General features: G+C 42.9%; 1 protein-coding gene across 4 annotated transcripts in view; it reads right to left on the reverse strand.

The window, feature by feature from the left end:
* Positions 1 to 23,473, reverse strand: part of LIMS1 (LIM zinc finger domain containing 1) — a 76,501-nt gene that overhangs the window by 21,743 nt on the left and 31,285 nt on the right. Inside the window, exon 1 of one of the 4 annotated variants that reach the window (XM_075092098.1) lies at positions 21,357 to 21,469. The exons of 2 other annotated variants lie outside the window; for them this stretch is intronic. In XM_075092098.1, the coding sequence (XP_074948199.1) occupies positions 21,357 to 21,409 (53 nt within the window). In that variant the 5' untranslated portion in view covers positions 21,410 to 21,469. Of the gene's footprint in view, positions 1 to 13,391; positions 13,514 to 21,356; positions 21,470 to 23,473 lie in introns of those variants that run through there. One more of the 4 variants, XM_075092078.1, reaches the window with a different exon arrangement.

Raw genomic sequence — 23,473 nt, forward strand, 5'->3', positions numbered from 1 at the left:
GCTATTCCTCTGAGCCACAAGACATCACGGTAGGTGGGACCCAGGCAGCATGACCGTACTTATTTACCCATCCATAGCTGTGATTATCCATCTTGCACCAGAGCTACTGGAAGCCACAAGCTGTGGCAGGCTAAGGAGGCTGCACCCTCACCACTTACATGTCTTGGCTGGAGCTCAAGCCCTATTTCTACATGTGATGGAGAAAGTTCCAGATCAAGCAATGCTCAGGTAGTAGCCCTAGGCCCCTATGAACTTGCCAGAGCACTGTTGCAGGAAACAACACTGGAAGAAAACACTTCTGCATCCGCTGGAGTACCAGTGATGAAAACGAGCACTCTTTGGCAATGGAGATGTAGGCACAGTGATGCCAGCTCTTCTCCACGCTGCTCCCCAACTTTTCCTGCACAGATCAATGCTGAGCTTTTGTGGGTATAAAGAACTCCAGGGAGACTGACTGCAAGGGACTAACCATGCTGATTCATCCAGGATTAGTGCAAGTGCAGCAAGCCATTAAGAAACAGCAAGCCAGTCTGTCTCTTCCCCTTATCACTCAATTTTTTTCTTCTATTTTGTCCCAGATCGCAGGCAATTCTCCTGGGAGGCTGCTGCTGTGATTCAGACAGCCCTGAAGAGGTTCTTTCTTCTGGTGGAATACCTCAGCCTTTGCAGTAACCTGAAATCCACACGCTACCAAGGTGGCTGGAAGCCACTTCTGCTGCCTTGCATCTTCTGCGGCCAACAGGAAAATATTGGCTTGCTTCTTCGGCGTGCTACTGCTCAGTCTTCTGCTTGGCTGTAGCAAAGCAAGTAGTACAGCAAGTCAGTGCAATAAGATATTAATCCAAAAGCCTGTTTTAATCTTCCTAGCTTTTTTCAAGAAGCAGTCCTACAAGGTAATACGACTCCATATGTGCAATAAGTAGAAGCTGCCTGGTTCTGAAGGCCTATTGCCATTGCTGCTGGTGGCATTAGTCCCAGTTTGTTTTCCATTAAGCAAGAAAGAAGCTTGCCAGGAGTTTAAAAAGGGCCTTTCTGCTACTGAAGCAAAACATAGTTTCTACTGTGAAGTTTTGGTAGTCTACAAATCCAGAGCAGCTGGCCATCTTTTTCTTTTCTGTCATTTTGCTGGAGGCGTGCTGCCAAGATCTGAAATACGCTGTTAAAAATACATGGCATTTTCAATAGGGAATTCTAGGTCACTCTGAGGTGAAGCCATCCACAGGGAGCGAGAAGTGTGTAGGGGGTTGTTGATTTGCAGCAGCGGCTTCCCAAGGGCATTCCCTGGGATCTGGGACAAGACCTACCAGCCTGCTGTTAACGAAACAGCGATAAGGAGAGGAGAAAAGGGAGACGTTCAGTATTTAATTGGGAAAGGTATGTAAGAAGGAAGAAGACAGAGAGGCTCCTCCTGGCACACAGTGGATCTTATCAGAAGCCAAAGCTGATGGCGGCGAAGGTGCTAAAGGAAACAGCAGAGGGGATGCGAAGCACCCCACTGTGTCTACAGAGAAGGGCTTTGGAAAACAGCAGCAAGAATAGCTGCACTGCTTTATCGTTACTGACGAATGACTGCTGCCCCGCTCACACGCTGCTTTCTCTGGAGAACTTTCAAATCCGCTGCCCATGCCGGTGGCTGCCAGAGGCAGACGGGGACTCTTACAGAGAAGGCTTGGTGGCCAGCCAGCCCTGCCAAGCATTTCGCTCCATGCCACAAATAGACGTGCTGAGCAGTCACGACTCCAAACAAGGTGCTTGGCAAAAGCAGCTGCTGCTAGGCAACCTACTCGTGCCACCGTGAAATATCACTGCGTCACCGGTGCTTTCGGGAGGCCACGTGCCCCATCGGGTTATGCAGGGGGAGGGATAAGTAATCACAGTGCATCCCTCCCCTTCCCTCACAGGTAACGGTGATTTAATTTTAATTATATTTAACACAGATGCTATGCGACAGTACTCACACGCAAAATACAGAACAACTAGAAAGGAAGTTTTGAGCCAAAATATGCGTGGGCTTGCAGTGCCCTGTGTTGATTTCTGCACCAACCTTTTAAAGCACTGATTGACCTTTTGCATCTTTTTTTTTTTTTTATTGAAATTAAAACCACTTTCGGGTTCTGTTTATTGCAATTGTTTACCTCTTAAGCAATGAAATACTTTCCATGTTAAGCTGGTCTGCTAAGGCAATTTGAAAGAAGGTATAAACCTTTTCTATAATAAAGATGCACATTACGGGTAGGATTTTCACATGTGCCCAGCACTGCTCTAACTTCTGTTTCTATTAAAAATGATGGAAAACCATCTTGAAACCACTGTAATAAGAACTAGGTGAATTCTGAGCGCTCCTAAAAGTTTCACCCTTTAGTCTTCACCACAAAAAGCATGATTAAACTTATGTGGTAGGAGTTTAAACCGGGCAAATGAAAAGGCAGCTCTAGCTGTTTCATATACTTCAATATAAATTTATTCTAATGTAAACATGTCCAAAAAATGCTTTGCTCTCCGCAAACAGAGAAGGTTCACATTCCATCTCTCCATAAGGAAATGAGTATAACTGGAATAAACAGGGAAGCAGAAACTTCCTACAGAGTGTTTTATCAGCCATACAAGCACAGTAAAAAATCAGTCTCTGACAGAATTCATAGAAAGGCAGAGCAATATTTAACTGTAGTGCTTTCCCGTTGTAAGTAATACTTCAAAAACTATTGTATTTTCTTCCTGCTCATTAAAAACATTTCCAAATGAAGCCATGCTTTGCGTAAAACAAGAAATGACTTCTGTGTACAGATACTTGATACTCTTTAAAACAGCCATCTCTTCCTCCCCGACTACTGGTTTTTGAATCCTAAGCAGGCAGGAAGAACAAAACAACAAAAAGATGTGGTATCACATTTGAGAAGCTCACGAGAACCCTAATAAATTTCTGTTGCATGAGATACAGCATACAATCACATATTCTTATATGTGTAGTTGACTGCAGGTACGCTTGACTATGCTAAATATACTGTACCCAAACTTGTCCAGCGCAATATGATTTAAAGATGCATTTGCACTAATGCATTTCATATAGCAACATTTATATCCCCATTTCCAATTTAAGAATAATAAAAAGGTCAGCTACTCAATACTAGGGGCTGTACATCAAATGTCTTTGAGACACTTGCTCTGACAAGAACTATCTTTTCAAGACCGATGAGACAAGATCAGGGCCACCAAGCTCAAAAGCATCCTTCTGTTTGGACATATACACAGTGAACTTCATATCAGCAAGATCATTCAGTTATAAAATTTGAAAGCGTTTGGGCAGAATAATATTTATACTGGTGGAAATCAAACCACTGGAAAGTCAAGGGATGCACAACAGAGTGCGATCACGCAAATTGCAACTCAGAGTATATGTGCTCCTCCTCTGTTGCTTAAGGAATAGATTTAAAGTTCAAATATGTAAAAATGTACAAGGTTGATCTTTGCATTTTATGACACTTCAGGAAAACAGCATCCTGGCTTCTATCAGGAATAGTGTGGCCAGCAGCACAAGGGACGTGATCATCCTCCTGTACTTGGCACTGGTGAGGCCATGCCTGGAATAATGGGTTCAGGTTTGGGCCCCTCACTACAAGAAGGGCATTGAGGTGCTGGAGCGTGTCCAGAGAAGGGCAACGAAGCTGGTGAAGGGTCTGGAGAGCAGGTCTTACGAGGAGCAGCTGAGGGAGCTGGGGTTGTTTAGTCTGGAGAAGCGGAGGCTGAGGGGAGACCTTATCGCTCTCTACAACTGCCTGAAAGGAGGTTGTAGCGAGGTGGGGGTTGGTCTCTTTTCCCAAGTAACAAGTGATAGGATGAGGGGAGATGGCCTCAAGTTGTGCCAGAAGAGGTTTCGATTGGATATTAGGAATAATTCTTTCACCGAAAGGGTTGTCAGGGATTGGAACAGGCTGCCCAGGGAAGTGATTGAGTCACCATCCCTAGACATATTTAAAAGACATGTAGATGTGGCGCTTAGGGACATGGTTTACTGTGACTTGGCAGTGTTAAGTTTACAGTTGGACTCAATGATCTTAAAGGTCTTTTACAACCTAAATGACTCTATGATTCTAAAATGCTGCACTACCATATTTATCTTCAGAATAACAGTTTCTTAGCGCCAATATTCAGTTCATGTCACCTGTCACTGAAATCCACCAAAAATCCTTCACCGAATCTTTAGGGTAAAGGCAAGAGCTTGCCTTTGCTTCTGCCTTAGCCATCTGCCCATGCCAGCTGGAACCAGCATTTTCGTAAGCCAAACACCATGACCTGAGCGGCTCATTCAGGAACTATAATTAATACCATGACTCAACATAACACCCCGGCTACCAGGAGGGACTTCCAGTACATCCACGCAGTTCCTTGTAGGGCAGAGATAAAAGCAACACCAGGCTTCGCAGCTCGCAGCAACCTCCTTATTATAGTAACGTCTCCACTGGAGACACCACGCTGAGGACTGACCTTCAGCTTTACTGACCAGCACGTCACTTCTACACGTCTCCTCTCAAATATTACTTTCTATCTACACCTCCAGCAGCATAGTGTCTCTAAATATTTTCACCCTCATTAAGTTTGTTTTTATATCCTATATGAGGAAGTGCAAAGGTTTTCATTGCCTGAATTAACCTGGTTTGGGCAGAAGGTAGAATGTGGGAAAGAAAACATCGCCTCAGCTGTTGTTCCTCTCTCACACACATCTTAAATTGTAATTATTAGTCACTGAGTTTTGGTTTCACATTTTTTTCTTCCCACATTCGCTGCAGCATCACTAAGCTTTAAAACCAGCAGAGGATGGCAGACAGCTGAGCCATCTGCAGTCAACATTGCAGAATTAAATAATGGCCCCAATATTCAGCCAAAGAGAATAACCAGAAGCGATTTATTTTCCTAGGAGTCAAGCACGAGTAATGTACTGACAAATAAAGCTAATACAAAACAGCATTGCTTTCATACTTCATTATGATGGTCTTAACATTTTGGGTAACACAAACTGAAGTTCTTCACCTTGTACTTTGTATTTATTAGCTCTTCAATACTAGTAGCAGAACTTTCAAGTAAGCATGAATGAATTTCAGTAGCAGTTACTGCAAAGCAAGACTTCCATGCATTTTCCAAACCGAAGGCTTTGGTAACTACTGCAAGATCTTTTAAAAGTAACATTTTCCACCCCAACAATTGCCTAATCCTGAATGAGTAAAGCAGGAGTGAATGGTTACAATATATATTTTACCACTTGCATGGGAAGATGTAGAAGTCACCCCTTGCAACAGCATATTTCTGGGATTATCTGAAGGGGCAGCCAAGGGGTTTTGTGCTTTGTATCAGAGAGGTTCGAGCCCCACCAAAACTCCTTCCCCTTTGCAACATACCACGGAGAAGTGGGTATAATTTGAAGATTAGCTTTAGAAAGGAATGTCGTTTAAAACCAAGCAATTACTTGTATACTTCAGGCAAAATTCATGACCTGCAACCTGGTAACTCATGGAGCTATCCTATCCCAAAGCTCCACTGCTACTATGTTCTTTAAAAAATAATAATACAAATATATATCTAAAAGGAGCAGCTTTTGAAAATATATCTGAAATAGAGTGTATGCTTCAGTTTCTGGAGTCGGCAAGGAGAAACGTACAAAACAATAACTGAAAAGCCGAACATCAAGCGAGACAAACAGCTTTCAATGCAAATTTTCCATAGCAGAACAAGAAAGGGACTAGCCAGGGCAGTTTTGAGTCATGACTTCGAGTGGGTAACATTTTTCCAATAGCTGCATAGAAACAGAGTTCAAAAGGTAGACTCAACTTGGGATCAAGAACTTTATGATCTATGAAGAGCGTGGCATGTACAAATTTAACATGCTGGAAAAGACAAATGCCATTTCCCATCCGCTTCACCTTCGCCCGTTCATTCCTTCCTTGAACAGCTTGAATCTTTTCAATCTTTTTTAAAAAGGCACAGCTGAGAAATGCTGCCAGGTATTGCCAGCTGTGTCTGCCAATATGTCACTTCTTTGGAGGCTAATAGCTAACAGTTTTTAATTAATTTTCTTCTAGCTCCATCATGGCCATTAGAGTAGATAGAAAAAGCAGAAAAGCTACAGGGAAATATGTCACAAATTCATGAACCAGATTTCTTTTGTTGGACAAATGGTTCCAGAAGGTCATGAAGCTTCATTTTCTTTATACATAATGACACATCATAGGATGTCTTAAAATCTGCTGGCAAAGCTGAGAAGTGTCATTCAAAAACACTGCTCACAGAGCGTTATATATGAAAACATCATTTCAGAATGTTACCAGGCACTACCTAAAATCAGAAATTTCTACAAAGCTGGCAGATACAAAGACAAAAACTGAATAATGCCTAAAGCTGCTGTGACAAATCAAGCAAAGAAAAAATGAACACACAGCCATGTGCACGACGGCATCAGATAATACACGTGAAAACTCAGAACACCACTCATGTTTGGGAAACGTCCCGAGATTCCTGGGTACGAGGCAAGACTGGAGGAGTTAACCGAGACGAAATACGCTGAATGTCACCAACTGTGTAGGAAGTTCCTGAGCCACAGCTGGCAGCAAGCTGGGATTACTACCAAGGGAAATCCCATAAAAGGCCCGCTCTTTCCTTACAACTCCCTCCACCGTCACAGGCAACACACTTGGCAAGCCAGACCCATTCCCATGTCTGGAGGGCATCATGTAAAAGGCCCATGGTCCTCTCGAGGACACCACGTCTGTTAGTTTTGCATTTCCTAGAACAGCTCCAAGACCACAGGAAAACAAAATAAACAGAAAGGGAACCCAAAAATAACAGCCTTTAAGCTTGGTCTCCCCATGCCTGCAAGTTGGTAATTTTTATTAAGTGGTGACATTTACATAATTTAGTTCTTCTCTCCTCTGCAGAATACTTCTGTGTGTAAATTCACTTCAGTGTGACAGACGCATTCAACGGAGAGCTTAATTATAATGAAGAATAACGAGCAATCACAGTACAGTTTCTGTAGAGAACACCTCTGATGAGGTACTATCAAAACACATGAAAAAGAAAGCAAAAAAAAAAAAGAAACCTACAACTTATCTTTAGCCAGCTAGTCCTGTAAGAAAGAGCAATGAAAAGCCTAATTGCTATAATCACTGAAGTTTAACAATTTACTGAAATCATAGATTATTACAATGAGGCAAGTGTTCAAGTAACAGTCGTAATTGCTTGGGTTTCTGTTACGCAAGCAGCTACCTCTGGTCATCTGGAGTCACGGGATTGTGATAGTCAGGGTGAGCGAGTCAAACAAAATTGCTCAGGAGTTATTACGCAGTGCAAAAGACAAGGGATAAGAGAGAAAGCAAGAAAAAAGGGTGTGTACCTCATGAGTAATTTTAATCCCTAGAGCAATGAAAAGTACAGCACTAATGAAAACTAAAGCCTCTAGCCATTTGGATATCTCAAGCTAAGGCACAACACAAATTCTAAGTATCGCAATATTAAAATGTAACAATGAAGCATATTTTTGCTGGCTGAAAGTTGCTATAATTAATAATAATAATAATAATTCAGTGTTACGTTTACATGGACAAATCCTCTCTTCAATTAGAGCAGCTAGCAGATGAGCCAAGGTGTTCCTAAGCATCTGATTCAAATGAGTATTTCTAGGTCCCAAGTCTTTACTATTCCACCAGAGTTTCTAACCACAACACATGACGAAGTGTAATTTTTTTGTGGCTTAACATTTATTTTCAAGCTCTTCCCGGTTTAATAAATCAGTCTCCTTTTTCACCACTGTACTGAATAACTACTCCTTTACCTGCTGACACTGGCACCATGAGCAAGTGAAACATCTACCTACAGAAAGCAGCTATATAAATATTAACATTTGTGATGCTATAAAAGAAACATTACCAGAGGAAATCAAATTTAAGAATTCTTCCAGGTGCAGACAGGTCTTTTCTTTCTGCCCTCCCCTGCCCTCAGAACCCTAAGGTGTCTGAAAGGTCAACAGGGTGCCTGGTTCCCCAGCCAGCACCCTCTCTCCCTCCTAGGAAGAGCAGGAGGTCTTCAGGGAGGACGTGCGGCCGGAAACAGCTGCACACCTTGGCTGGCTGCTACAGGAGACTTGTGACCTCGCACAACTCCCGAATGCTGTATCTTGTAAGGAAAGGGAAGCACTCAGCCCTACCGCATTGCTGATGTTTTGGGGATTTTATTCATTTGTTTCTTTTAATGCTCACCTACGAGCTTTGCACCGCAGAGCCTATCCCCCCAAGGCTCAGTGGGACATAAGAATGTGCTTACGTCTCCTATTTCATCTGCAAGGGAGTCTTTGTGCATGAAATTCTGGGGCACATCCACATGCCTTCCAGCCTGGAGTCAGTGCGCAGGGGCAGGCGGGAGCCTGAACGGACCCAGCAGAAGATTGCCTGCACCCACTCACGCAGATGCAAAGGGAAGGCAGAATCCTTAAAGCTACTGATGTGGAAAACATCTACGGTGCTTTCTACACAGGAGAACGGAGCAGTGAACTGCCTGAGTAACTGACGGCCACCAGCTGAAGCTTGCCAATGATTATTTGTTGCAAATGCCAAAATTTACTGTTTGGTAAAAACTTGAGACAAACCTCTTCAGAAGTTGTTTACATTTTTAATCACATTTGAACTCATATGGACTTAAAGAGACCTATGGACAACACTTTCATCAAATTAACTTTAAGTGTCACTGTCAAAAAAAAAAAAAAAAGATAATTGCCCCTGCTTTTCCCAGCACCTTGTATTTTTAGAAGAATCATCCTATTTTTACAAAGGCAGTGGGATGAGAAGGGGAAGGAACAAAAATAGCAAGCATACTGCTACCATTAAGTGTTCCTAATGATTAATCATAAATGTATGCACACAATTTCCTTCGGATCCGGTTTGATGAGAAATGCAAAAAAGAATAGCTCAGCATAGCATACAGTCAGAACTTTTTACTTGCCATTTCTAAAGACAAGGCAAGACAAGATTTATCAGAGATGTCATTTTTTTTTTCCACCAAATCAATATAGCTGGAAAATAACAAGTCTTCCCCTCAGTTCTGAAAAGCAGATTTCTCAGGTTGTATTTAGTTCACTGACTGTTGCATCTGTTGCAGACAGGGGATGTGAAGATCCTGGGCAGCCCCCTGCATTTTCAGTGCTGCACCTGGGGATTATCCTGCGTACTTAAGGTCTATCCATTGGTGAACCTGGTTCAAGCAGGGGAAGAGAGGACTGCATTCAGCATCCCTACTCCAGCGGAGGTCTAAACCAAGCACATTCTTGTACTGTGCACGTTCAAGAAAAGGATGAGCTATCCAGACCACCTCTTATGTGGGGTGGGCAGGCTCCAGTTCCGTATAAGGTCAGTAAAGCACCAGTAACATCTATAGCAGATTAAAAGGCTCCCAGAGAGGTTATGAGGCTTGTTAAGTGATAGATGGAGTGAGAGAGGTAAAAAGAGAAGGCAAATTTCCCATCCCCATTGATGTGCTGTGCTGCCAGGACAAGGGGTGGGACTCCCTTCACCTTACTGCAGCTACTGGGATAAGCTGGGCATGGGTTATGCCAGGAGGAGGTGGGGTGGAAGGGATGAGAGAGGCTCCTTGGGAGGTCAACTCTCTCCATCTTAGGATAGGTTTCTAAAACAAGGAATGAATCCTACCCGCCCATCCCAGTCTTGATCTCAGCTGATCATAGGGCTTGCTATTTATGGCTATGGGTGGCTTCTCTTGAAATGCCCTCACTCTCTTCAGCTGGATGGACTCTAGCAGTCCTCCCCAGCCGCCTCAGGTCCCCACCGCTGAGCTCAGTTGCTCAGCCCCCACACTGTACCACCTGCAACACTGAGGTAGCTGGGGTAGATTTTGACCTAGCAATGAGCACCAAGCTGTCAACTGCAGCAGAGCAGTGGCTGCGATGCAAAGCATCAAACTCCCTCTGCGCTAGGCTGAGGAATCACAGTGACTGGGTGGGCAAAATGAGCAAAACCATTCACTAAAGTCAACACTGCTGCTTGCGAATCAGGCCCGCAGATAGCCACAGCTGCGTGAGATGAGTTCCCCTTAAGAGGACCTGGCACCTACTTGCTAGAGCATGAGGTGTTGGGAGACTCTGTTAAATTTAAATATTTATTTAGGAGCTTCTACTGTAAATGGAAATCTGACAAGCTACGAAACTTAATGGAAAGAGCCAAGCTATATTCCTACAGTCTTTCCTGCAAAAGACTGAGGGAAATATGCATAGAGGCTGACTCATCATAAACTGAATAGCAGGTCTGTAAGACAATGACAGGGGTGAAACCTCTGGCTGAAGTGACATCAGTGGACACAGATGCAGAAGCTAAAGCTCGCCTTCCTGTTGTGGAGCTCAGAGTCCCACAGCACATGACCTATCATTAAGTTCTGTCAACATACGAAATTATTTTTATACTGTAAAGATAATTCTATGAAGAAATTTCAGTTCCTGGAAAATAAAATGTGTGATACATTATATGATAAATATATGCTCTGTGCATGTTTAGGAGTTCCAGCACATTGCTTCACTGTTATTCATCTCAGGCGTTTTAGGTACAAATGAGGCTGATGTTCCCAGGAAAAGAGCAAAGGCAGAATTTTGGCACCAAGCCCCCCCAAGCCGCTTAGCAGCACTGACACCGCCAACACTTGGCTGGATCTCCACCACAGTTTGGGGGAACAGATGGCCCCATCCTACTGAGCAGCATCCGGCTCCTGCCGTGATGGCCAGACCCAGGAGCTACAATTACAGTGGTGCTTGCAGCAGTAGCGTGGAGGCGGGCCAAGACACCTTGCAGCCAAGGCGAAGGGGTGTGAATGGCTGCCCACTGGGTTACTTACTGCTGTTTTGTGCCTCGCCAGAGGAGCACCCCAGCCTCGATCCCAGCAAGCCGCTACCAAAGGAGACACAGATCTCAAAAAGGGCAGGAGAAAGAAACCCTATACTGGGATAAGGTGTAAAAGGCTGTAAAATGAAAACTGGTAGATACCATGTATGACTTTAACAAAGGGTGATTTTCTTTGTTGTTGTGTTTTGTTGGTTTTTTTTAAATGCAGAAATTTTCAAAGGATACCCTGAGGACATTGGCATCTCAAGTACATATTGGCCCAGGATTAGAAAAACACAGTACTTGAACCAAGAAAGCAGCTTTCAGTGAACTGTTCCTTGAGGGTTGATATTATTTAACATATGTGGATTAATATGTATGTAAAATGAAATATAAAGGCACTAGAACAAAGAACTGGAGAGAGAAGCTACAGAAGGGCATTGCAAAGCCATGTAGGATGGCAAGCTATATTTAGCAGACATGAAAAAAACCTCTTGTCTTTCTTGTGGACTCTAGATACTCTTAAAGCATTTGCTAAGGACAGGCATCTAAGTGTCGCCGGGGAAAGCACATGAAAAAAGCTAGAGGTTTCCAGTTTTATAAAGCTAAAGAACTTTTCGCTACCAATTGCTCTTTGCCCTCTTGTTGTGTCATTAGTTTGTATTTACAGTGCCATAGCCTTTTGTCACAGAGAATGCAGTAAAAATGACAAATAAGGCTGCCTAGCAACGCATTGAAATATCACAAAATGGGTTAGGAAGGAGCAGGGTTTAGTATGAGTAAGAACTGGCTTAAGCGATTAGCAAATATAAGAGAAGCTCTGTCTTTAGGTAAGGGTTGTCTCCCTGCTCTAGAAGCATCATCAGACCACGCTCTATTCACTTTCTTGTATCTCCAATACGCTGCTCTGAGGTGATTCATAAGCCAGCCAACTTGCTATTTCCTCCACTTGAATTTTATTTCTCAAGCCTCAGCGCCATTTCACATATTTCTTGTCTTTAACTGGAAGAGGCTTAGGAAAGGATCAAAACGCCTAGAATTATACTGGTGCAGACAACTCCTTCCCCCTGCCCAGCCCAAAAAGCGTCTTGTTCCCATCTTGGACATGCATACAACTAAAAGAAACAGCAACAGAACTGTAGAGAGCTAGCACTTACATTTATGTGTATGCTTTAAAAAGCAGCTTTCTCTTCTGTAACAAGATCTATTCTTCCTCATTGCTAGTTTTACATAAAGGAAACTAAACAAAAAAAGTCAATAATCTCTGCACATCCCTTGCTCTAATTCTGATTATTCATCCATCCATAGTCATATGAACATAATATATACTGCTAATGCTATTAGAAATCCATCTAGGAAATCAATTCAGAATTAACACTATAAATAGACATCTGCAAGTTAACATATTGCTAGAACTGATCTGATATTTCTGATATCTCATGGCAAATAATCTCAGTAGGTTACAATCATACATTTTGCCACAACAATTTTTAATTAAGGTGCTTAGTTATCACAACAGGATAAATCCCCCAAATCTGAATACCCGTCCTTCTGAAATTGCTAACTCAGGTAACAAAAGCGCAGTAACAAAAACCCTTTAAATTACATAGAACTTCAATCCGATGCACAGCCACCAACAATGAAAAATAATCTAAAAATACGAGGGAACAGGCATTAGGAGATAGGAAGTACTTCCTCTCCACTGAGGCTTTTGTTAGGGTTTACACAAGGATCCTCTTCTGAGGAGCCTGAAGTGGGAACAGATTGCTTTCACGCCAAGCACACTTAGAAAAAAACCTTTGCATTTTTAATTTTTTTTTTTTTTTGGTGTCTGCGCTTACTCAGGTTACAAACAATTCTTTAATCTCCCTACTCCAAATGGAGTTTTTTTGAAAATCTGCTGTTACTCCTTCAAAAGGCACCTCGCATCAGGAAGATGACCCTGGACCTTAAATGGCTTTCTGATTTTTGGTCACCCTTCCTCAGCAAGGTCAGGCTAAGTGGTCCTGCTGCATTCTTTTGTCTAAAGCCCTTTCCACAACAAAGAGCCCCCCATGAAGAAAGCCGGAGCCCAGCAGCCACCCCAGCCCCTCCGCAGCAAAACCAGCCCGGCGGAGGGGCTGCGCCAAGACCCCGGAGAGGCAGCACAACCCACAGCACCCGGGTGGCCCAAAACTGACTTCAAACCAGACCGAGCAAAGTTGTCACGCTGCAGAAAGTTATTTACTTGAAAGTGCTGGCTGTCAGTAGGGATCCAGAAGCAACCACCGTCTAACATTTGCCCTTCCCAGAGCTGGGGAAAGGAGTCACACCATTGTCAAAACCCACAAAGTCACCATATGGCTCCTGTTATCCCTCCTTCAGTTTTTTTTTTTTTTTGTAGCGCTTTAGGACCGCTTCTCGATGCATGTGTTTTGCAATGACTTTCCAGAGCCGTGTTTGCATTTTGTCTGCTGAAACCACCAAAGCAAGCAGGCTGCCGAAAAGGGCTCGGCGCGCCGGCCGTACCCGTCAATTCGCACTCACCTCAGCTTCTCTTCCTGTGACCCGGGCAGTCCCACGCTATCAGGGCGATCCCGTCTCCTCCTGTACAGACCTGAATGTGACAACTCTTTCAGCTGCAAGGCCGTCATTTCTCTACCTAGAGGGTTGGTTTTTGGTTGGTTTTTTTTTTTTTTTGGGGGGGGGGGGGGATGTTTTGGCTTTGGGTTGGGTTTCTCCCCTCGCTGCCTCTTCCAGATGTTGCCGCCGAGGAGCGTGCCTGCCAAGATGCCTGGAGAGAAGAGGCTCGGCGGCGTGTCGGCACACCTGCGCTTGCCCGAGCTACCAACCTCTGCAGGCAGGGCAGGCAGGCGGCCGCTGCTCGGCTTCCTGTTTCTCATAGGTACACACCCTCCCGAAGGGCACCACATTTCCTTTATCACTTGATCACACCTAAGGGATGTCTGCGACAAGCTCACCGGCTTCCCTCTGGCTTTCTTCAAACTCTCGCTGCCCCGACGACGGGAGCGACCCTGTGGTGCACGGTGCAAATCACGGGGCTCTCCCAGCGCCCGCCGCAATTAGCTAAAATTCTCCAGGGCTGCAATGAGCTGTTAACTCTTTCCTGCTATAATTTATGACAAAGAGAAAGTCATTAGTGCTATGAAAATTCAGAGTTACTCGAGGACGTGAGCCAACACTTAGAGGGAGACTAATGCAGCTATGTGTGCAGCAAACCAGCACTAACCAACATTAAAATACTCTTTTGGAAGCACAATAGCACTTTTCCACACATCTTGAGAAGGAGGAGAAAACCACGATGGTTTTTTTTTCCTTCCTACTCTCAGCTACCAAAACACAAACACCGTAACTGTTTGTCACATTTTGCAGTGATGGAGTGTCCGTTGTAATTGTAAAACAGGAATGAAAGTGCTTAAGGTTTCCTGTAAAACAGGAAGGTGACTAGCAGGGATTTGCAAGCTCTGTGTCTCATCTCGTTTGGTAATAAAACCCTTGAGCTTGAAAGGATGTTTCAAAAAAAAAAAAAAACACAACACTTTTTGAAAAGATTTTTAAACTTCTTTGACATTATCCTTGGCATATATAAACAAAAACTTAATTCAGAGTTTTTACTTCTATGTTGACTCTCTGTGTGTGTGTGTGTTTATGAACTTGCGTTTAATAAAAGCCAAGAAACTGAACAATTTGCAAGGACTATTTTGACTAGGATAAGAAATAAGTCCTAGGTGGTATGAATTTTGTAGTTCATTATTAAAGTGTTTATTTTTTAGCAGAATGCATATAACAGTATTTTTAAATTCTTTTAATGGAGAAAAGCATAACATATGTAACACTGGGTACATCACATGACACCAATTTTGTCAGGATTACCAGACTGAACAGAAGCAGAGTGTTCTTATACAATACTATCAATGTGCTTCACTCCGGAATGGCATCAACATACATTATAAAACATCACAGAATGGAAAAATATGGAATGGAATGGAAAAATGGAGAAATTATTTTGGAAAAGTAATCACATAACGTGCCAAATAGATAATGGTTGGAGAAATTCAAAGTGATTTATATGATGCTCGAAGGTTGCACACACTGAAACATCAACAAGACCTATACATCTGAGCTCCTGTCCTCAGAAAATAAGAGAGAGAACAGTCACGACATTTGCCTAAACATGCTGCATTCCAGTTTCAAACGAAATATTTAAAATTGTTTCTCAATACACAGTAGGATATGCTTAAACATAATTAAATGCCAATTCCCCGCAGTCAGTCAATCAGCGATTCAATGAAAAGTTAATGCTGTTACGAGCAGATGACAGATGCTCATGGCACAGCAGCTTTTATACATTACCAACCGTTTTTACTGTGCTTTAAATATCAGTGTACCAATGATTTATCTTTGTCCAAACAATCAATTTTAGGTAATAATAATATTCTAAAAAGTTAATAAAGAGTCTATTTTTTTTGGTCTGAAAAAGCTCTTTGTAAACTAATGAAATCGAACTATTACCTACAAATTTGTTCATCAATTTTTATTCACTACAGCAGCCGTCCCTTCAGTGTATACTGAATACTTTTGTATTAATCATGACACAAGCCTATCAAAAATTAAAGGACCACTCTTCACCCACTTTGCTGCCAGTTGCATTGTGTGAAGTACACAGCATTAAAATAGATGTTTACCCGCATGAACAGCTGCTGTGCTTGGACAGCCCATGGGTCACCAGCTTTTGCTAAGATGTACTTGGAAACCAGAACTGCACCGAACTGCTGTTATTAACACATAAAATCAACGCCATCAGACAGAGCATGTAAGTTGGAGGAATACAAGAAGTCCAGACACAAAAATGAGTTGTTGGCTGTAAGGGTCAAATCCACCTCAGTATAAAAGGAGGGCAAGATGGCTACTTTTTTAGAACAGACCTGGGAGTCAGCTCCATGGCATCATTATTTCACAGGCTTCTTCAGCAAACTGCAACAGGGGTCTAAGCCGATTTAGAAAAGACTTTCTTGGATGACTTGAGGACAAGCTAAAAGCTTCCTGCAAGAAGGAATCCAAAACGGACTCCTTTTCTGCTCCGTGGGATTTTCCACCAAGCCTTATGAGAGATGAGGTTTCAAATCTGAAATTACTCAAGCAGCCAAACCTTAGGTTCTGAGTATCAAATACATGTTGTAAGGGCATTTTTGGGAGAGATGTTGGAGAATGCAACTGATATTTCTCCACTAACTCACTTAAAGGTTGCCAGAAAGCAATTCGGACGGATCTCGCTCTGCAGGAAGAAGAACTTCCCCAGTGAGTGCCTCCTGCTCCCCACACCCCTGTTACCTTCCAGCCCCTATCTGCTGTTTATAATTCCTTTTTTGAGAGATTACATTCTTCCCGCGTGGGACGGGGCCACTTGGACCTTTCACATTCCGTCAGGATTTTTGAGGACCAGCCAAGTTACCATGGCTTTTCTTATTACCGGTAACATGCAGCCTTCTTTTATGTCCTGTACTTTGAAAGTTCACTCTTCATTTTCCAGTGTGTGCCTCTTCACTCATGCAACCGACCTTCTTCCCACCCCCAGAGAAAGCTAACACTGCTACTGCAATCTGACAGATAAGCATGGTATTATCAGTATTTTATTAGAGGAAAATATTCACCTATGTCCAAGCAGCAAAAGGTGGAACCTAGACAGAAACTATGCTGTCCTTCATTCGTCCCAAGAAATAAACAACTTTTTATTTTGTGGGACAAGGCTCGTGCTTGAGTTTTCATTGTAGTGCTACACAGCATTTATCTTGATATACCAGGTCTGAAGTGCTCTCTTTCAAATTTCTGTGAAAATATCCTTGTTCTGCTGACTGTAGGTACTCAGCAGGATTTTGCAATTTCAAAATCTTTTAAGACAGACAGGTTACGTCTGGTTACTTTTCACTGTGTTCAAAGGGACGTGAACAGTAATCCATGATGCTGGAAACCATGACATTGAATTTAGGAATAGCAAAAACCACCAAGTTCTTCAAATTCAGTACATTTCTTCATGAGTCTGTAGTCACAAAGAATGCACATTAACTACCGAAACCAGAACAGACAAAGTTTTAGCTCTCACATTCAACACAGAGAAATCTTTATCAATGTGATTGATCTTTTTTTCCAGTCCAGTGGCATATTCTTGTTTTGTTTTGTTTTTTAACTTTAAAGAAACCACCAAACTTCAATTAAATTTAGTTGAAGATTTTCAAAGAAATAGAAAAAGCTGTTTTCAGGGCAGCATAAACAGTCAAAAAAATAATCAGAAGAACATTATAACAAGAGTATAGGAGTGCCTGTAGCATGCACACAGTTAAAAGGTGGCTGCAGTGGGGGATCACGTTTCTCCATTCCCCATCGCTCGCCCAGCTTATCACTGGGATGAGTCTCAAGAGGAACGTGTCCAAAAGCGTCAGTTTTCTGCTATTTCTTGCAAGGTCTGGAAAGAAAACACTTTTTTAAGCCAAGGAAAAGGCTTGTACATCAGCAGGAATGCAGGGGACTCGCTGGAGCAAGCAAAGGAAGGTGGCAATAACCCTTCCAGCAGTTTTGCAAGAACCCCTGAAGCATGGAACTGATGTGCTGACTGCAAATGAAGCTTTATGCCTCTCTGAATTAGGCGGCTGAGGCAATGGGTTTGGGTGTCAAGGAACAGTGTACCGCACTTTGGATTCCTGCTAGGGCACAAGCTGATAAAAGGAAATGAGCAGACAGAAATCAAGCCACAAATCTAAGGACACAAACCTTGAAAAAAATTATTTCAAAGCTTCACGGGAGTCTAAACTGTTGATTCAAGGAGCTAAATAATTAACTAATTACATGTTTCCTTCCTTGTCTAATGTGACTCCAACATCTGTTTTGATGTTTCCTGCCCTGTTCCATTTAGCAATCAATCAATCCTGAAGCATGCATATTTAATCTGCAGATTAGGCTAAGTACTGAGGCACTTGAACTATTGACAAGGACACTGCAAAGCAGTGCTATGGATTTATGTCCATGTTCCAGCTGACCAAGCATGTTTGCTGCAATTTAACAGTTGTTGCTGGGTTTTTTTTAAACCTATTCTATGGATGCACGTCCCTGACGTATAATGTAAAGTAGAAAACTACATGATGGTGTCCTCAACACCCTTCAGAGCAGCAACACGCTCAACCTACCGAAGTCCTTTGGGATTTGAGGGGGCAGAGGGAAGGCAGGGGGGCTGCTGCAGTGAGCATGGGGGTCCCTCCTCACCCTGAGGGTACCAAAGGCATCTCCACCTCCACCGCAGGTGGCCCACGTGGTTTCAGTGAGGCCAGGCAGAGGTCTCTGCTCTCATTCCACCTATTCTATTCCAATAATAATAAAAAAATAAAAAAGCAAGCATGGGAAAATCTTCTTCTGTCTAACCGATCACAGAGCAAGGTCTTTTTGCTGCCTCCTCCAAGATCTCTGCACATCCTGCCCCATGAATTCCTAAAATTCAGGGGGGAAAAAAAGGCAAAAGGCACATTTTTCTCCAGCAAGTGGAATCCTATGTTGGCTGAGCTTTACAATACCTCCCTCTACTGGGAAAATGCTGTCTTATTTCTCAGTGCCAGTATTTCTCTCTACAGCCAGAGGGAGGTACAGATCAATAACTCAGACCGGGTCCAAACCAAGAGCAGAGACAAATGACAGACCAGCAGCTGAAGATGCAGATGAAGATTTCTAGCATTATAGCTAGAAATTTATGCTCTTAACCAGTGGATGATCAATGCATGAATAGGTGTGCAAAGAAGAAACTAGGCAACACAGCATGAGTAAGTTTTGTCCTGCCGTTTGTACATAAGCCTGTTTTTAAAAAAGAGTGATAAACAAGCTGGCAAGCAGTTAAAGCTTTAAGATGGGTACAATTACTCATATGGACCCTGAACTCCATGGGATAAACAACTTAAAAAAGAGAAAAGAAAAAAACCCACACCAAAAAGATGAGGGAAGGGAGTGTTTAAAGCTAGCAGATTCAAAGTTTAGATTAACCTTCATAACATGTGGAAAAACACAAGCAATTCCCAATCTGTGTTTCTAGATACGGGACCTACCCTTCAGAATAATTTTTACTGTCTTGGAATCAAAAGCCTCTTCCCGAAAGAGATTTTCAAACTCAGTCAGAAATATACTTTTTACATTTAAGCACTTTATGATGCATGAAGATCCTAAGTCTGAAAAACAAGACTGAAAAGTATTATCTTTGAACAAGTTGACATCTTCTTGCACCCTACTACTGTAGATATATCCAGAATATTTACATTAGTCTACTGAAATGGGATAAAAAAGCCTTTGGAAATGGCTTTTTTCACCAGGGGTTAAAAAAAAAAAACCAAAAAAAAAAACCCCAAAAAAAACCAAAGACAGAAGCAGAACCTGAAAATGGGTGGCAAATGAAGGAAAGTGCACAGAGAGCTGCTGCCCCAGATGCCCTGGGGAATTACCTGCTCTGACGGCTGGGTTTATGCCCCGAAAGCCAGCAAGCCCTTCCGGGGCTGCAGAAAGGCTGACCGAGCCGTTCCAGATGGGCAACCGCTGAGACCTGGTTTTGCTGGAGAGCTAGTGGGAGATCTCAAAACAGGCCCCAGACCAACTTTACCCTTTCACTGGAGGAATGGGAGTATTAAGAAGTCTTCATTTTTCTCCAAAACACCACTTAGCAGGGTTAAATAAATGTGAACAAAATCACAGCAGCCTATAAACTGCTTCCTCTGCTAGTCAGCAACTATTCTCCTGGCCCCTTTGTTTTCCATCTTGCAAATAATTTTCACATGACTAATGCTACATTACAAGTAGAGAAAGAAAAGCCTCTCATCCAGGTTTTGTGTTCTTTACAATGAAATTAAATTAAACTGCCAAGGAGAGAAGATGGCACATTCCCCTTGAGAAGGATGCAAGAGGTGCTGGTGACCCTAACAACACCCACATGCTTTAAGGTACCACCACCTCATGGCACACAACGAAATATGACTGCCAAAGCAGTCGGTGACGTTACTTTATGTCTGCAAGTGCTGGGCTGTTAGAAGGACAACCCACCCCTTACTCCCGAGAGGGTACTGGAGCCTTTGAATGCCGCTGGTTGCAAGAAGAACGATGAGCTGAATGGCGAGGGATGGTCAATTTAGCAGCCCAGAAGCAGCAGTGATCCTGGCTGTACGTCTGTGAACATACCATACAGCCACCTCACACAGTCCCTGCTGCCCAAAAAACAGGCAGGGGAAATACATTACAAAGGAAAGTGGGGGAGGCAGTGGGGGCACAGAGGAAATACTTGAGATAGCACAGGAGACCAGATATACCAAAAAGTAGTCCTATACTCTGACCAGCATTTCCAAGAAATGTAGAAAGCAGTGGTATCCTAGAGATTATCACCTTTAAAAGGTCAGAGATTAGTAGTATGATGGTTTCTAGTATAAGAACTAACGTACTCTCTAAAGTGGAATATACAAAGTAGCTTGTGTCTACAAAAATAAAGCTGAATACAAGTAAACAAGAAACACAGGCAAGGTGTAATTTGCAGCCACTCAAAAAAAAAATCTTAATTTTTAAGTATACACATTTTTGTTTCTAAGTTATTAAAACTTGTAATCTGTATGCATGTAGAAAAATCCATACTAAGAAATTCACAGTGTAAAAGAAATGAAACTGATTCATCCTGAAAAGTCAGAATAATGTAAAATGGAATCATCATCCCCCTCCCCTTAATGCTGCAAAAATTACTTTTGGATTCAGCACAAAAAATAAAAATACAAACTCACATGGTTTTTCATAATATTTTAAAACACATGAAAAACACACTTAAGATTCTTCAATTAGAACAAAAGCCTTAACCCAAAAAAGCATAGCTGCCCTACCCTAAAAAGTTTGCTTCACTGGAAAAGTGACTGACTTCTGAACATAAAGACTTCCTCAAATTGTACCAGAAGCAATACAATTTCTGTAACAGGTGGTACAGAGCTATTCCTTCCACTGGAATTACGCCTTCAGGTTCAATTACTCCGTCACAGTCTCCTCTTCCTCAGCCACTGCCGATTACCCCATTACTCAAGAACACCCATCAGCGACAAAGTATCTTCAAAGCAACCACGAATCCTCTGTTCTGGGTGGGGACAAAATAGCCTCCCTAAAAACACCCCAGACATGGAACGGATAAAAAACTACCGCAAATACCAGGACACCTCTACACGTTCCAAGAACGACGAAGGACTTTGCTCAAAGCTCTGTTACCAGTGCCGCTTGCTTTTAGTAGTAATAAAACCCAGAAAGCTAAACTATGATCTGTCCTCTTCCCAACTCCATTTATCACCATTCCCATGCGTGGCTCCTGCTCATAAGAATTTCCCCGCAGAGGACTAAAAGATATAAAATTCGCTGCCAGGCTGGCTGCTCGGAGAGCAGCCTAACGCGCACTCAGGCAGATGCGACAGCCAGACCCTCAGCCCAAGCGACCGGGCGCACACTTACTGGCAGGGTGTAGCCTCGCTGGCAGCAGGTTCACACTGAGCAGCCTTTCCCATATATAGCTTTACAATGAATAGTCACTGTTCGCATGTTTTCCCCGTGGTTATTACTGGTAGTTGTGATAAAATTATTAAAAAAAAAAAAAAAAGGTGACTTAGCAAACCACTTCCTTCTTTCACCCTGTAAAAAACTGACACTGTAAAGAAGAGGACAAACCCACTGAAGTTCACAGTTCGGCTCCGCAAATTGTGTTGCACCAATTCTCCATCCCAAAACCACCAAGGAGAGAGAAGGAAGCAAATACTCCACCCCATAGGAAAGGGTGTAGCTTCAGTGATACCATCGGTATTTTTTAAATGACAAAAATATAAAAACCTAGAGAGGGAAGAACCAACAGCTCTAGATCCACTTCTTGGGACCACCGAGATGTTCTCACCTTAGAAATTTCCTGATATTCTGGGGACTGAAGATGATTGTGGCATCTTCAGTCCCTCCAGAGGTACACCCTAACTTGTGGTTTTTTACACAGTTTTTCTGGGGACAAAGAGAAAAGGCACAGGCACCTTCCTGTGCACATAACCCCAGATATCTCAAGGAGTGCGACAGGGTCCCAGGACCCTACCTGGCAAGAGCAACCCCTGGAGTCACTGGTGAGCAGTGAACAGCCACACAAAGCCACCCTACCCCACAGCAAGCACCTCTGTCAATGCCAAAGGGAGGTAGAAGACCCTCTCTCCCCACCCTCCCACCTGCTGAGGAAGGAGGAATACCCTCTAATTTTCTTTTCTGAGACGAAGGCAGCCAGTTTCACTCTCCAACTCCTGGAAGACCACTGCCATGTCTGGCAACCTCAGCACAGGGCAAGGACTAACTGGGAACAGAAGATAACTACCACCTCCTAGGGTACTTCAGGATGATGAACCTGCACGCCCGAACAAGAGTTGAGCTGCATCTCTCTTGTGTGGACAAAGGCTCAAACTCAGTTTTCCTGAAGCAGTCTGGATCCCTTGCATCCCTCTTCAAAGGCCCCAGGCAACCCTTTGCAGGTTAAAGCAGCGATACCCTTAAGATCAACACTGTTCCCCCACCACTTGCTACACAATCAGAGCTGTATCAAGTGGAGCCTAAAACTTGCTCACCACCAGTGATGAGGACAGAGAAATGAAGCTACAACCTGACCTCTGCAAGGGACACGCAGGACGTGCCTCCAGGCAGAACTTGTTCCCAGCTCTGCTTGTACCACAGTATGGCTCCAGGCCACCTACAAGTGCAAATCTACGCACCAGCATTTTCCACTGCACACTCTTAACAACATGCCTTTTCGCCTGCTACCGGCTACAGAGAAAAAAATATGAAAATCCAGTTTTCATATACCATGCAATCCATTTAAAGGCAGCTTTCTTCCATGTAAGTAGTGGCTTGGGCAGAGCAAGCCAAACAATTCTTAAAGGTTTACTATTTTCTGATCACAAATACCTAACTCTCCTAAAACTATTTTACCACTTATTGACAATAGGGATTGCAAAGTATGCTTGTAGAGGTTATAAAGGAATTCAAAAAAATTGATTTTTTTTTTTTCTTGGTCACTCAGAAGGGTGTTTATTGATTTGTATGTTTATGGACAGACATAATTTAAAAGCAAATGCATCATGTAAAAACACAACTTGCCCTCCATGCTCCCAATCTGTGAAAATGAGTAGGGCCAGCCCCAGATGTACAGCAGCATTTAACGGAGAAACTGATGTGCTGCTTTCAGACATGACACTTGTGCTGGCATTTGACAGTGACCCCAAAGGCAATGCAGAAATCTTCTCTATTCAGATATTTATAACTGTACTTAGCGCACTGTAGTGTATTTACCTGCAATATTCAATGCACCTTAATGAAGTCTGGTGCACAATACCTTGCCTTCTTGCAAGATTTTTGGCAGACAACGCACATGCATCTCATTAATCCTTCCTACCTGCTTTCACCATATGCACCAAATAATGCTATGCCGTACCCACAGAGCCTCATTTTGCTTTCCCTTCTCCACTACGTCTCTCTACATCCTGCTTCTTACTCCTTCTATTTCTGTCTTCAGACCACTTAACATTATCACTAACCCTTTTCTGTGGACA

This window comes from Phalacrocorax aristotelis, chromosome 1 (assembly GCF_949628215.1).
Source record: "Phalacrocorax aristotelis chromosome 1, bGulAri2.1, whole genome shotgun sequence".
Lineage (NCBI taxonomy): Eukaryota > Metazoa > Chordata > Aves > Suliformes > Phalacrocoracidae > Phalacrocorax > Phalacrocorax aristotelis.